General features: G+C 40.7%; 1 protein-coding gene across 14 annotated transcripts in view; it reads left to right on the top strand.

Annotated features, from left to right (window-relative positions):
• C4H4orf17 (chromosome 4 C4orf17 homolog) overlaps positions 1–14,533 on the top strand; it is a 72,561-nt gene that overhangs the window by 49,627 nt on the left and 8,401 nt on the right. For 9 of the 14 annotated variants that reach the window (XM_074993546.1, XM_074993549.1, XM_074993547.1 and 6 more), the window contains 6 exons: positions 98–165; positions 1,304–1,468; positions 3,273–3,354; positions 6,459–6,630; positions 8,447–8,490; positions 9,546–10,031. In XM_074993546.1, the coding sequence (XP_074849647.1) occupies positions 98–165; positions 1,304–1,468; positions 3,273–3,354; positions 6,459–6,630; positions 8,447–8,490; positions 9,546–9,733 (719 nt within the window). In that variant the 3' untranslated portion in view covers positions 9,734–10,031. Of the gene's footprint in view, positions 1–97; positions 166–1,303; positions 1,469–3,272; positions 3,355–6,458; positions 6,631–8,446; positions 8,491–9,545; positions 10,032–10,650; positions 14,429–14,533 lie in introns of those variants that run through there. The other 5 variants (XM_074993558.1, XM_074993557.1, XM_074993560.1 and 2 more) reach the window with 4 other exon arrangements.

The following is a 14,533-nucleotide window of genomic DNA, read 5'->3' as shown; positions in this document are numbered from 1 at the left end:
TGATTTTGCATAACTCCACAGACTATTAAAATGAAATGTTATTATCTTGATTTCAACATTAAACTCGCTGAAAATATGTTTCTCTGTCAACTTCCAGAGCCTGGGAGAGAGGAAGTGACTGAGTTCTCTAAACGGGTGAGAGACTCCCTTGCTTTACTGAGAAAGGTAAAGAAAGATTTGCCGTTATTTATAGCAGCTCTGTGCCCTTAGCACTTAGGTTTTATACCTACACTCACAGCTCTCTTGCTGCCAGGGAGAGCAAAAGCTCAACAAGAACTGCAGCCTTTAAAGTATTGCGAGGACCCAAAATCAGAGATCACAATCATCAAATCAGTAGAGGAGGGAACCTTGACATTAAGCAGGTTAATTTCTGTAATATAAACATTGTCTAACTTTTCAGCACTTTTACGTCAATAATTGGGACTAATTAAGAGTCTGAGCATTGTTTACAAGAGGCCAGTTTTTCTTGTATATCCCTGCTCAGACATCTTCCATTAGTTATACCTTGAACTCAGAGTGCTTGTCCTCTCTGAGCCCCAAAGCATTTGACAAACACAAACACCTGTTAAGACAACTATTTCACCCATTTTTAAACCAATTAGTAAACTAAGGCACAGAGACATTAAGCAACTTAGCCAGCATTATATAATGTCAAAGCCAGGAACAGAACGCAGGAACCTTGACCACTCATCAGCAGTTCTTTCAGAGTGCTTTTCAAAATCCCTGCTCTTTAGAGAGTTTCACTCCCATAAGAAGTTCTTGATGGGAAAACTATGCCCACAACAACTCATGTCCAGAGAGATTTTCTCATTTAATAAGAAAAATCCAGATTTAAGGATTAGAACTGGATCCACAAAGCTCTTTAGGAGTCCAAAACACCATTGAGACACCTATGCCTCAATTTTAGGCAACATCGTAATCTACAAAATCCCTACTGGGCTGCATCCTAACCCTGTAAGTGCCTCAATTTACTAACAGGCCTTTTGTGGATCTGAGTCTATGATTACCACCTGGGCGCACTGGGGGCACTGCACCTACTGTGAGTAGTTATTGGACTAGGCTAAACTATTAACTGTGTATTTCTCCTTCTTTGTGGTCCTGTTGCAAGAAATCTAACACTCTTAGGGATAGAGAGAGAGAGCCATGCTAGTGATAGGCTTAGGGAGGGGTTCAACACCCATTGAAGCCAATGCTAAAATAACCATTGGCTTCTAGGGAGGCAAGGCTGGGCCTTTTTTCCATTCAGCCTTTAATCATGTAATTTGTACCTGCTGAATCTGTTCATACCTTGCCTTCTGCTCAGGAAGATCTTTTGAAAAAACCACCAGCTCGTTCGCTGACTGCAGCTGGCCATGAGATGCGTCCTTCTCTTACCTGTCCCTCTTCGCCAGGCCGTTTTACCCATTACAAGCCAGAAGTCAGAGAGAATATAAACTATGCCCCAAGCTACCTGGATCAGGAAATAAAAGTAAGACAAGTAGTAAGTGGTTACTGTTTGTGTAACGTTCCCAGAAGACGGTGCAGAGTTTTGGGGGTCAGTACCTAACTAAATCGATGAATTTGTATCCAGAGATTACTTTGGGAGTTCGTAGGGGGTTGACCCTGTCAGAGTGCAAACCTCAGACACTGGAAATGTTAGAAACAGAGAGAGCAGCGTAATAGGTACCTGAGCTGCAATCAGTGCTCTCTGCTACACTGTGTACAGGGTGTAATCCTCAAACCTCCAGTTCGCCTGCTCTCCTCCTTGAATGGTACGAATGTCTATTAATTAGCGCTGCACAAAACTGATTTTAAAAAAGGAATTTCATTCTGGGCAGCTTGTACCACTAAAATTTTGCATACCCAATTTCACAACATTGGGACTTAAGGGAAAAGGAAAAAAAACTGTGAGGAGTTTGATGGCACTTGAAACACTAACACACTTATTTGAGTATTAGGGCATAAGCTTTCATGAGATACAGCTCACTTCCTGAGACGCTGAAGGAAAAACAAAACCAACCAACCACTAGGGATTCAGAGATGGGAGTGTAACATCAGTGCTATTAGGAGCAGAGTGGCTGTAGCTCATCTCCAACAGTGATGAGAAAGTAGGAGAACCTGAATGGGAAATTATCTGTTGTAATGGGAATGCCACTCCAGGTGTCTATTTAGTGCAGCAGTGTTCAACAGGAATTCAAAGATTGCCACCCTTCTGATAGTCGTCATTCCATATTCACCACATTATATTATACAAAACTTTATAGAGCCAGGTGCTCGAGCCTTTCCCTTGCCCAGAGCCAGGCACTACCAGCTCCCCACCATGACCCCGTTCTAATTCAATGCTGGTGACTCACCAGAGCTTCCAGAGCCACCGCCGCAGCCGCCACTTGCTCCTCCCACCAAGTGGTGGGGGCGCATGCATGGAGTGGGCAGATTGCACTCGCTGCTTGCATCTCTCAGGAGAGGTATTTAAAGGTTCCAAGTGCCACAGGTTGGCCACCCCTGTATTCGCCACATGTGACAAATGTATTGGACGCCCTTGGTTTAGTGGTTGGTTCAGTGTCAAATTTACAGATGAATTCCAGTTCAGCTATTGCTCCTTGCAGTCTGTTTCAGAAATGTCTTTGCCTGAGAATGGCAACTTGTAAATCCAAGAAACTGTGTTCAGGAAGGTTGAAGTGCTCTCCCACAGATTTTTGAATGCTGCCATTCTTAATGTCTGAGTTTGGTCCACTTTTTCTTTTGAATAGAAACAGTTTGATTTGTCTGAGGTATGTGACAGAGGGGCATTGTTGGCACATGAAGGCATACAGAAGTAGATGTGCATGTAAATGAGCCTTTGGACAGTTTGGTGCTATGAAGTAGGACTGCCTAAGAATTGCACTTAAGGCTAAACAAATTAAGTAGAGTAAAAATAGCCCCGATTAATTGAAGGGGCGTGTGAATGTTTAATATGTCTTCATATAAATACCTTGCTGTGCCAGCTACAACAGTGCCAGGAAAATGCCTGCTTTCACCTTCAGGTGAGACTGTAAATCAAAAGGGATGAGCTCTGATAAATGATCTCCTATAAATGTAAACACATTTGTCTGTCTTACAAATTGGCTGAACAATTAGTGCTTAATGGACTTGTATATTGATTTATTATAGTTTAACAGTATGGTTAAAACAGCAATCGATCAACTTTTTTTAAATCTTGCAATTTTTAACAAATTGTTTGATGGCCCTACTATAGAGCTGTCTGGCATATTCGTACCCCTAAGTCAGTCAGAACTGTACTGCACTTCTTCCAGGTCCTGGAAAAACTCCGTGACATTCTACAGACAGACTCCCTTGCAGAGATTCAAGAGTGGCTGTCAAGGGCAAGTATAAGAGGTGAAAAATTCATGTGCGTGCACCCATATGTTTTTAAATTATAATGGCCCTGTCCCAATTACCCAGCTAGCTGCACTACTGTCCTCTCTCACGACTTACCAAATTAAAACCTACAGATGTCAGGCCTTTCTATCACCAGTAGGGTTTTGGGTTAATTTTCTGGTTTCCATCTATGACTAATTCAGGAATTACAACTCGGATTGCACTCTGAAAAGATTTCTCTTCAAGAGAACATGACAGCACATCGTTTCTTCTGTGTAAAAGGCACACCATGTAAAATAACAGAGACCTATATATACACATATATATATGTATGCCCATTATTAAGCTTAGCCACTTTACCCACAGCTTGGGGGTATCAGGCTTATTACCTATCCTGTACATGGGAGAGAAACCCTATCTTGCTTGCAGATTTCTGAGTGACTCCTCCCAACTTGTCACCTTTTTCACTGACACTTCCCAACTGGCTTCTCTCAGCTCACCCCAGAAAAGCCCCTTTTCTGCTAGGGCCACTTTAACCAGTTTAGGTCTTTTTCTCAGAGGCCTTGTGAGAAGTGAAACATCCCATCCTGAACTGAACCAGCTACATAAACTCTTCACCAATTGTTAGTGTGAAGCTGGATATGTGAGACTGTCTTATTCGTGGCATTGTTTTACTTCTCCTGTTTAGTTCAGCCACCACTTTTTCACTGCCTCACTTGATTTTGCTCCATGTATTCTGTAAGGAGGCAATAGAAAATTGAACAAGGAAACTGACACACACTATAAATGACACAAAATTTCTCAGTTAATCCTAAAGCCATTTTCTGCTTTCACTTGTACTCATACAATATTTTCGAAACCCCACTGAACTGAATTCAGTGAGAATACAAAGATGAAAATCAGGGCAGAATGTGGTTAGACTGGGGTAGCAATTTTGGTTATTAGGGTATCACTGACCACATGACCTTGCCGCGTTGGCTGAATCATACTGCTCAGAGGGTACGTCTTTCTTAGGATCAGATCTAATGGATCAGCTTCACTGCCAGCATTAAGTTACAAAAGCCCCAAAACACACCACTCAAAGAAAGGGGAGTGGGGGGAAACAGTAAAGTACATATTATGCTACTACTGCACTGATTTGCAAGTGTTCACTCATTCTTTGACGTTGGCCTTAGCATTTGGCCTTAATGCATTTTGCCAGCACGACTACCTGCCATGTGTTATTACCTAGTCATGTGTAGTTAAACTACCAAGTTTCCCCATGCAATGCTTTTATTTAGCCAACACAACAATGGATTGACTCGCTTGGCTTTTAGAGACTTCTGACTTATAAAGCCACCCTCTCGGGGAACCTGGGTAGGGCTGCTAACTAGAAGTAAGCCTAAACCAGAGGTGCAAGCTATAACCATGCCTTCATGGAGTCACAACTGAGAATACCAAATTCAGGACAAACAGCTGGGAAATAGTGCAAATATACCCCCAAATGCTGTTGATTATTCTCCCATGAGGGATATCAAATCAGCTATAAAAGTGAACTTCTGTCTCACTGGCTAGCAAAAAGTCATAAAAGCAATTTCCTGATGCATTCTAGTCTTTGTATCACCCCCAAAACACTGGTTTCAGACAGAGATGAGTGGTTCTTTACAACCAGTCTCATTAAATAAAAGGTTCTTCCAAGGAACAGCCACACTTCCAAGTCAATATATAAATAACTTAGATCTTTCCCAAAGATCACACTGTTACCAATCCTTTAGAAATCTAACATAAGTAAGTCATGTGCCCATATCTGATTTGGCTTAGTCACAGCAGAAACCATTACTCTCACATTATAGTTTGAACATTCACAGTAAAGACCATTAGATGCAAATGGGGTGTTTTCCATGGTCGACTGTGACTTAAGTGGTTCTTGGTGGGCCACACAACTGGAAGAGTCCCTTTTGCAATGTGCTGTCTAAATACCTCATGGGTCTTACCACAAAAGGCAATCGTGAAATATAGGTGCATAGCCAGACTTCACATGCAAAAAGGGTACATGCATAAATAGCATACTAATAGCTAGCAAATCAGAACCTTTCCACAGATACCACGCATGCCATCTTTTATGCAAGATTTGTTGGAAATATGTAATAATGGTTGCAGTAATAATCGGTATGTATTGGAGGCAGTAGCTGTGTTGGTCTGAATCTGCAAAAATGAGGAGTCCTATGGCACCTTAAATACTTTTATTTGGGCATAAGCTTACGTGGGCAAAAATCCACTTCATCATATGCACGGAGAGGAAATTAAAGGGCTTATGCCCGAATAACTCTGTTAGTCTTTAAGGTGCCAAAGGACTCTTCATTGTTTTAATAATTTATATGGTTATATTTTAATTTGATAACATCACATAAGCTTTTTAAGCAGAAAAAACAATTCGAGGAGTTTCCGCTGGGATTAGTTTACATTTCAGATCTATCTTGTGAAAGTGAGGTCTACAGCAGACATGCTACATTCAACTCAACAGTACGTAACAGACATACCAACTCAGCTCTGGTGCTGGGCAGTAGGGTTCCAGTCCTGATAGGAGATTGAATGAACTAGATGCCCAATGGCTACTGGAAGGAAGAGCGTTGGGTCGGGGGGAGAGAGAGAGAGAGAGGACCTGTGTGTCTATCTCCCCTCAGCCCTTTTAGTATCCATAACCTACATCTCAGAAAGCAGATGTCAGTTAGCTGTGGATTATCAAGGAAGAAAATACCAAGTGGTGTAATTTTTTAATTCTGAGAACTCTGATTCTGCTTAATTCATACTTTTATAGAAAAAGTCTACCCAGCCAATATGGAATATGGAAACCTCATAAGTCTAACCAAAGAGCAACCACTGTCACTGTGTAACTGGCAATCATCACTTTCCAGCTTTAACTGATCAATTAAACTGTCAGAATAATTTTGTTAATAAAAAAAGGCTAGCTCTCATGAGCTATACAAATATAAGCTGTGTGTCTTTACATACAAATCAGATTTCTTAGAAATTATCCAACTGATTTACTATAACCTTGAGGAAAATGGGAAATTTCATTAAATTTCTTTTTAAAGCAATCACTTTCAAAGGGTTTTTTTTTCTGATGATTTCTGTTGTTGCAGAGAAAGAGTTTGTATCTAATTTGATACGATCAGAAATGACTAGCAGAGACTTGCTGAATTATCAGCAAAATACTCCAAAAGAAAATGCAGTGGAGAACTTGAATTTCCATGCCACAACGAAGCTTTCACATGCCCCTTGGACAGAACCCAGGGAGGAAATGAAAAGGCTCAGGTAAAGTCTGCTGTCATGCTGGTAGGATCTGGGATTGTTTAATTCACAACATTAGGAATGATGTTCAGAGTAGATGTATTACAATTTAGAATGATTTTCTAAAGGTTACCTGAAGTGCTGATGTCTGAAAACTTGTGCTAGAAATCTTGAGAAAACAATTTCCGGTGCTTTCCTGCTTCTAGCTCTTGCAGAAATCTTGCCAAAAACAGAAATATTGAAATATTGCCACAGAAGCTGATTCGGATATCAATTAGAAACAAGATCCCAGGCCTACAAACACTTATGCTTAAATTTATGCACTTGAGTAGCTTCACTGATGTCAGCCTGCTCACAGGTGAAAAGTTACTTCTGTGCCCAAGCTTTTGCAGCATTGGGAGGTCTAAAATAGTGTTTGACAAGAACTCCATGAGTCAGGCATTTCACAACTGCCCAAAACATTCAGTTTGAATCTGGCTCACTCCATGCTGATTGAGAATGAAAAAACGTGTTTTCATTATTGAAAAGAGGGTTTAAAAAAGCTTAATAGGTTTTGCAACTTTTTCTTGCTTTGGCAAGATACTATTTGGCAAGACTTATTTGCAATTGTACTTGTGCCTATTTCAAAACTTCACTAAATCCACAGTAATAGCTGAGTGTTTCGCACACGGTGTCCCATGGAACCTCAGGGTTCCATGAAATGAAAGCAAGGGTTCTGCGAGAAAATTCCATTACAACAGGTGACTGCTCTGCGGCTCCCTGCCCTGCTGAGGCTGAAACCGTAGAACTAAATTTAATTGGTTTAGCAGCCAGCAGAGCAGGGGGAGGGATCCAACTGTTAAACCAACTGAATTTAGTTCCATTATTTCAGCAGTGGGAAGGCAGGGAGCCACTGAGAGCCCATAACCACCTGAGAGGCTACACTTGGCTCACTCCCAGCAGTGGAACACCTCCACACCAGCCTTCCTTCTGCTGGGTGCACATGGCCACCTGGCCTAGGCTCCGCAGCCAGCGCCATGGAAGGATTAGCTCCGGGGGGCTAGTTTGGGGCTGAGGTGGGTTAATCCTGGGGATGGTGGGGAGGAAGGTTTTGGGCCAAGAGGGATTAAGCCTGGGGATGGGCAGGCAGGTTTGTGAGAAGCAGGGGGTGTAGATCTGGGGGCTGAGGCAGGGAAATCCTGGAGATGGGGGGGTGGGTTTGGGAGCTGAAGCATGGTAATGGGGTTCTGCAGAATTCTTTTGAGTTTAAAAGTGTTCCATGGCCAAATAAAATGGGAAACACTGGAAAAGATCATTTATCTGGGGCAAAGCATTACATTGTTTTTTCTCATCATTGTTCAAAGTGGTCAGTAAAAAAATAAATGCAGCATTGGGGAAGAGATTTTTTTTACCACCAGAGGTGAGTCTGCGCTGTAAATCTTCAGCATGTAATATGTTGTACACATCTGTTGCTGAATATGTCTGTAGACTAATGAGCTGTTTTGGTTGTATTATTCAACTGTTCTTTAAAGAAATTAATTCACCAAATTAGACTGCATTTTTGGAAGGAAACTTTTCCCATAGCAAAAAATCAGAATGTTGAATAGAAATGAAGAATGGAAATAAATGATTTAAAAATGTAAATGGTGAAAACACTGGTTTTGTGATTGAAGTTTGTCAGCTAGAGTCTGACTTGAAAATGCTGCTAGTTATGAAAGATTCCATTTTTGGGTCTAAAGTTATACCACTAGAGCAGTGCCAAACTTAACAAGCACCAAAGAACTTTTTAAGCCATTGCTGTATATAGGAGCTCTCAAAGAATACCTACTATTTCTGTATAAGCTCTCTCTCTTCTATTCAGGCCTTCAAGCGGAGCATCAGAAACAAGTAAGGGAATGGCAGAAGGTAGGTCATGAAAATTATAAAAATTCTAGCACATTATATAGCTAGAAGTGTATTGCATATAACAGCCTCAATATTTTTCAACTGTTTAGTCTATTTCTACAGAAGGACAAAAAAAATTCAATGGCAGTAGGAAAAATACAGCAATATGCCAAGTCCGTTAGATTTCTGAGAACCTTCACTTTCTATTATTACCCCTGAATCAGCCCCTCCAGATAGAGCATTAACGTATCACCTTTCCCCAGTAACCGTAGGTCATCAACAAAGCAAAGTACATTTATTTCCAATCTTACTTCAGTGAGGTCTGACCTTCTGAAAAATCTGCCCAACTTCTCCCTCCCCAGTTTAAACCTCCCACTAGTCTTCAAAAATGTGCCCAAACTCTTCCTGTCAACTACCTTTCAGAGTCCATCTTGCCTTACACCATCAACCAGCACATCCCTCCTCCTCCTCCTCCTCCTCTATGTAAAACATGCTGTGTTAGTAAGCCTGGCTCAGATACAAAATACGTATTTGCAGCTCCCACCAGGCAGCTTCACCATCTTCAGACCAGCATCTTCTAAGCGTCGTATACCTGGATCCCAGGAAGTGCAGTAAAGGTTAACAAAGCAGCACAACCCAACAAATCCACAACACCTTCAATAAGGAGATCATCCCATCCCTTCTACAAAAAAGTGGAAGTCTGAGTTGTTTACATGCCCATGAGACTGTACTAGTATTAACCTATATTAGCATGCTGGGATAGAAACAGGGAAGGCACACTATACTGACTCCAAAATACTATCATAATCCTACAGGGAGCGAAAGCTTGTACTTTATACCTATAGAAAAATGGGGTGTGTGGTGTTTGTATGGGAAGGATGAAAACGGAAACAAGGGGAAAAAATGTAATTTCTTGGAGAGCAACAATTCTCGTCTTCAAGCGTCATCCAGGTGGAGCTCCTCCAGCTGACTTTTCATACCACCACCAAACAGCACCTGTTTGAAATCAAGCAAACATTGAAAAACAAAGCCAAAGCTTAATGTTGCATAATGCTTTATTCAAAAATCTTTTCCAGAAAGGCAGAGAGAGGGTCCTTCGTCCACAGGAAGGGAGAGATTTACAGCACCAAATTCTGAAAGCTTACACCAAGGGAGGTCCTCCAACTCCCGGGGAATAAACCACAGCCCTTCCTTAGCACTCCAAAAGAAGCCTCACCTCCGCTACAGCAAGTTAGATCACAGACATCTTACTGCCAGAGAATAACTCATAAGCTTCTGAAGCCACAAGCAGCACAATTGTTCTTCTCAAGTTTTACAATATCTACTATTAGCAACAAGAATTAAAGAATATAGCTAAATTTGACTCTCCTTTAAGAAAAAAAACCCAACAACTTGTGTTCATTTTGTTTAGTCCCTAAGCGCTTGTCTACACTACCTCCCTACTTCGAAGGGAGGATGTTTAGCGGGGTGTTGGGAACTGCTGCGCTACACATGCAGCACTTCATTAAGCTAATTCTCCCGCATGGCAACTTTGAAGTGTTAAACTTCCAAGTGCCAGCATGCTGCATAGCCCCAGCTAACTTGCCGGTACTTCGAAGTGCCTGGGCAACTTCAAAGCTCCTTTACTCAACATTTTGAGGAATAAGAGGACTTTGAAGTTGCACAGGCACTTCAAAGTACTGGCAGGTGAGCTGCGGCTAGACACGAGCTGGTGCTTCGAAGTTTAACATTTCAAAGTTGCTGCAGAGGAGAATTAGTTTAATGAAGAGCTGCATATACAGCGCAGCATTTCATTAATAATCTCCAAACACCCTATTTACACTACCGTACTACTTCAAAGGGAGGATGGTAGAGACAGCCTAAATGTTTTATATAAAACCACTGAAGAGTACATTCACAAACTTTGGATACACTCTTCATTTAAAATGCCTAACAGTAAGGGTAAGTGAACAGTAAATACAAGATGTTAGGTCTACCCTGCAAGACACTGAACACAGGCATTTCACCTTTTAGAAAACTTAGATTTGCTTTTAGCTTGGAACGTCGAGTATTCACTGATATTAGGTCTTCCAACAGTATGAAATGATGCACTGGGCAGTACTGTATTATTCTGTGATTATAACTTGAGCTGTGTGGGTGGAGTTTTAATAAACTAAAACAATCCTTTTCTCTGCATTCTAGAGTGTACAGCACAGTAACATGACACCACTAGAGAAGGCAGCAAATTGATCAGAAAACCTGAGGCAACAAATTAGAAAGCTTGGAAACTGACATTCCCCCGCCCCCCGCAACAAGTACATGCATGTATACACACAAGTTAGGGCCAAAAATGAATACTTGCACATGGATATAGCAACTGTTCAGATAATTACAGAGATGTATGGATGGAAGTCAAAAAGACTGGAGAAAAAAAATCCCAACAAATGCAATCAAATAACCCCAAGATCACAGGGGCAAGCAAAGACTGTCTAAAACTAAAACACTACTTCATTTCATCTTGTTGGGTGTTTGCATAATATAGGTCACACCTCAGCTTTTGGTTTTGTGAAAAAGAAACCCCAACCAACAAAGCAACTCACTACTATAGAAAAGATTTAGAAACATGAACTAAAGCACAACAGGGTAACCAGCAAGTTCAGGATGCAGAGAAACACCTGAAATCCTGATTGCACCGACATCTTATTTTATTTATTATTAGTAAAATGAGGGCCTGAAACAAAAGCCCATGAAATGCAGACCTGGCATGACACCTGAGTAGTCAAATGTAGTCAAGACTTTGCTAATATAAGGCAAAGCTGAGCTTTGAGCAAGAGGCAGGTCCTGCCCACAGAATCTGGTGACAACAGGACTGATACCTCTTGGATGTGTTTCTGTAGTATCAGACACAATGTGTAAATACATTCCAGGATAATACGATGACACACTCTGTAGGTAACAAGAACATACTGACCCATGCAAAGGATAAGGTCAGAATGACAGCATGATGGACAGGGATGTTCTGATTGAACCAGTGTGTGTATTAGCAAACTCTTGACTATTAGTGCCTAGGCCTCAGATCTCACACCAGGCCTGTGATACATGGGCTTAAGCATCAGGCACTCAAATTCTTACTATACTTACCTTTGTCCTTTAAAAAATGCAGTGCCTTTCAACCTTCCCAGATTACTGGACCCCTTTTCAGGGAGTTTGTCTTACATAACCCCCAAATCTGTATACAAACACTCTATTGCCAAAAAATGGTTTAGTTTTTAAATTATACCATACTAGATTTACCCAGTGTTACCCCAGTCCTTAACTCAATTTTCGTTTTTTTGAAAGTAAAATGCAAATGTACATGCTTCATTTAAATCACTGCTCTGGGGGCAAGGCTGGGGATGAGGAGTTCAGTGTGGAGGCTGCCCCAGGGACAGAGAATTACCACAGCTCCCTCATTACAACATCTTGGAGCCAGCTGAGAAGCATCCCTCCGTGGCTGCTGCCATTTCAGCAGGCACAGACAGTGAAGGGGTACACGTTTCCCGGCTGGGGCAAGTCCAGGGTTCGTCTGTTCCCTGCACTACCCAGGCAGAGTGAACAATGCAGCAAACTGTGCACTTTCCCCACTCCTGCTGAAGAGGAACAGTCAGCAATGTCCCTGTATGAACTGCAGGGGTGGAGGGGAAACTTTGTCTCCCCCCACCCCACACACGAGGCCAACTGGAGGATGGACCCCTAATCCAGCCCCTTCACCTGCCTGGTGACTGTATGTAAAATGTGATTGCCTGTCATAAAACCATATAGAAGAGACATTTTCCTGACACATTTTCCTTATTTGCTTTAAGTTACAACATGAACAAAGTGGTAGACTGAATGTGGTGGTCCTAGCTTTTACCATTTAGGAGTTTTTTGAACAAACAGAAAAACTCTCTCAATATATAGGTTACAAAATAAATCAACTGGAAGATAAATATTGTACTTTTCTGTGTACAGCATATCAAGCAGTGTATGAAGTCGTATTAAATGTTGGTTTGTACTGACTTTGTAAGTGCTTTGTACATAGGCTGTTGTAAAACTAGGCAAATATGTAGATGAACTGATAAATCCCCGAAGACCTCTGCATACCCCCAGGGGTACACCTATCTGATTAAGAGCAATGATTCTCAAGTAAACTGATACAAAATCAGTTTGAAGAACAGTAGTACAAGCTCAGTTTGAGTACAAGAGTCATGACTGAACAAACGATGGCAACAATACTTGTGTCCTTCCAACAGCATGCTTATGCTTTCCTCTGAAGCTGCTTGTGGTCCTGGTAGGCTATCAAGCAAATACATTAGAGTAGGAAGTATGCTGATTCACAAAGATGGTTACTATCAATGTTTTCTATGTTTTTTTAATACCATTTGTAACTAACTGTGGTGCATACATACACAAAGCGAGTCCCCCCATCACTTAGTTCAGTGAGAATCCCACATTTGATGTAAGTACTTCAGTAAATATATGTAACATATCAAACAGTCCTTTAACACAACACATGGAAACTTGGTAACAAACCACTGCCCACCTCAATCTAATTTTTGACTGCTCCTAGTAAAAATGCTGCATGATGAAATTTTTCTAAGTTAAAAGAAAACTCTGTGTCCTCCAAATCCTCCTTTCACTCAATGCTCTTGTGCACCTGCTCTTTTAGTTACTTGGTTTCCCTACAGAAAGTCAGTGCATAACAGTGAAGGAGACTCCCATAAGACTATTCTTGTGAGGTAGTCACATTTCATTTTACTATAATAAAACGACATGGCCCATCTATCACTGCCCCTGACACTAACAGCTGAATCTGCAGTCTTCAGGATCCTATCTGCTGTGACTGAAAAGGCTTGGATATTACATTAGTTTAAAGTGCTCATACATCCAAGTCAAGCATTTTAAACACTTCATGAAGTACTCAGGAGGTAATCTAATACTTCTCAGAGTATTTATACTCCATTTCTCTTGGGAGCTATTCCCATGTTATTGGAGACATGGCTCATTTATTAAATGTACAGTCTTTGTGATGTGTAATAAATACAAATAGTTACAAGTTATATACCCTTTACTGTCTTTACTAAATACAGACAAGCTCTCAATAGCTGCACTCTTCATAAAAAGAAATGAGCACAGAGCTGTTTTGGCTACGCAGAAGTAATTTCTATAAGCAGTTACGAGGAAAGCAGATAAGAGTCACAAGAAAGAAAGAATAATGTTGAATATTATTGAGTGACTACGAACAGCAAATTAAAGCTCTACTTGATATTAAAATGAATGTGAGATATAGGACCCTGTGATAAACCACGCCCAACTATGGGGAAGGAAAAAAAATAGATTACCTTTTGCTACCTCTTGATATTGCCTCATAAAGGCATCAGGACTGCACAACTCAACTGATGTTGCTTATGTTTTAACACCAGCAATACACTTAGCCTAGGAAAAGAAACAAAACCAAGATGTCCCTGACCCAAAGTGCATTTAATTTAAAATACTAAGAAAGGAGATCACATGATGCATTGGGGGAAAGAAAAAGGAATCAAGTTACACTTAACTTGCCTTTGCCTTAACACAAATACCAAGTTGAAAAATTGTCCTAAAAAGTTCATATTTTCTCTTAAGTTTGCCATGAGGCACGTTGCCCACAACAGAAGTGCAGAATGCTTTGTTTTGCTCTTTTATTGATCAAGAGCCTCCTGCTTACAAAGGATTATTTTTTACATTATGCAACTCATTATTTAAAAAATTGATGAGCAACCTACAACCACTGCCAGATCAGTACATTTGTCACAATAAGACATAGTGACTTCTTAGTGCAAAACAAAAAAGAGAAATTAAAAGTTGAGGCAAAAGCCAAATGAGAGAGTGTGGCTAACAAGCTATAGAAGAAAATATCAGAAAGAAATTGTTTTAATTCATGTGTAATATGGTAAAATAAAGACAAGAACATACTTCAAAGTTATTTGCAGAAAATGTTGTTACAAGTGTCTGTTTCAGAGCATCTTTGGGTCAGAAATAAATTCTTGTTTAATATATGAAAAGACTAGAAGAAACAAATAACCCTGTA

Source organism: Carettochelys insculpta, chromosome 4 (assembly GCF_033958435.1).
Source record: "Carettochelys insculpta isolate YL-2023 chromosome 4, ASM3395843v1, whole genome shotgun sequence".
NCBI lineage: Eukaryota > Metazoa > Chordata > Testudines > Carettochelyidae > Carettochelys > Carettochelys insculpta.
The sequence above is the reverse complement of the archived record's forward strand: the minus strand, read 5'-3'. Positions and strand labels throughout refer to the sequence as shown.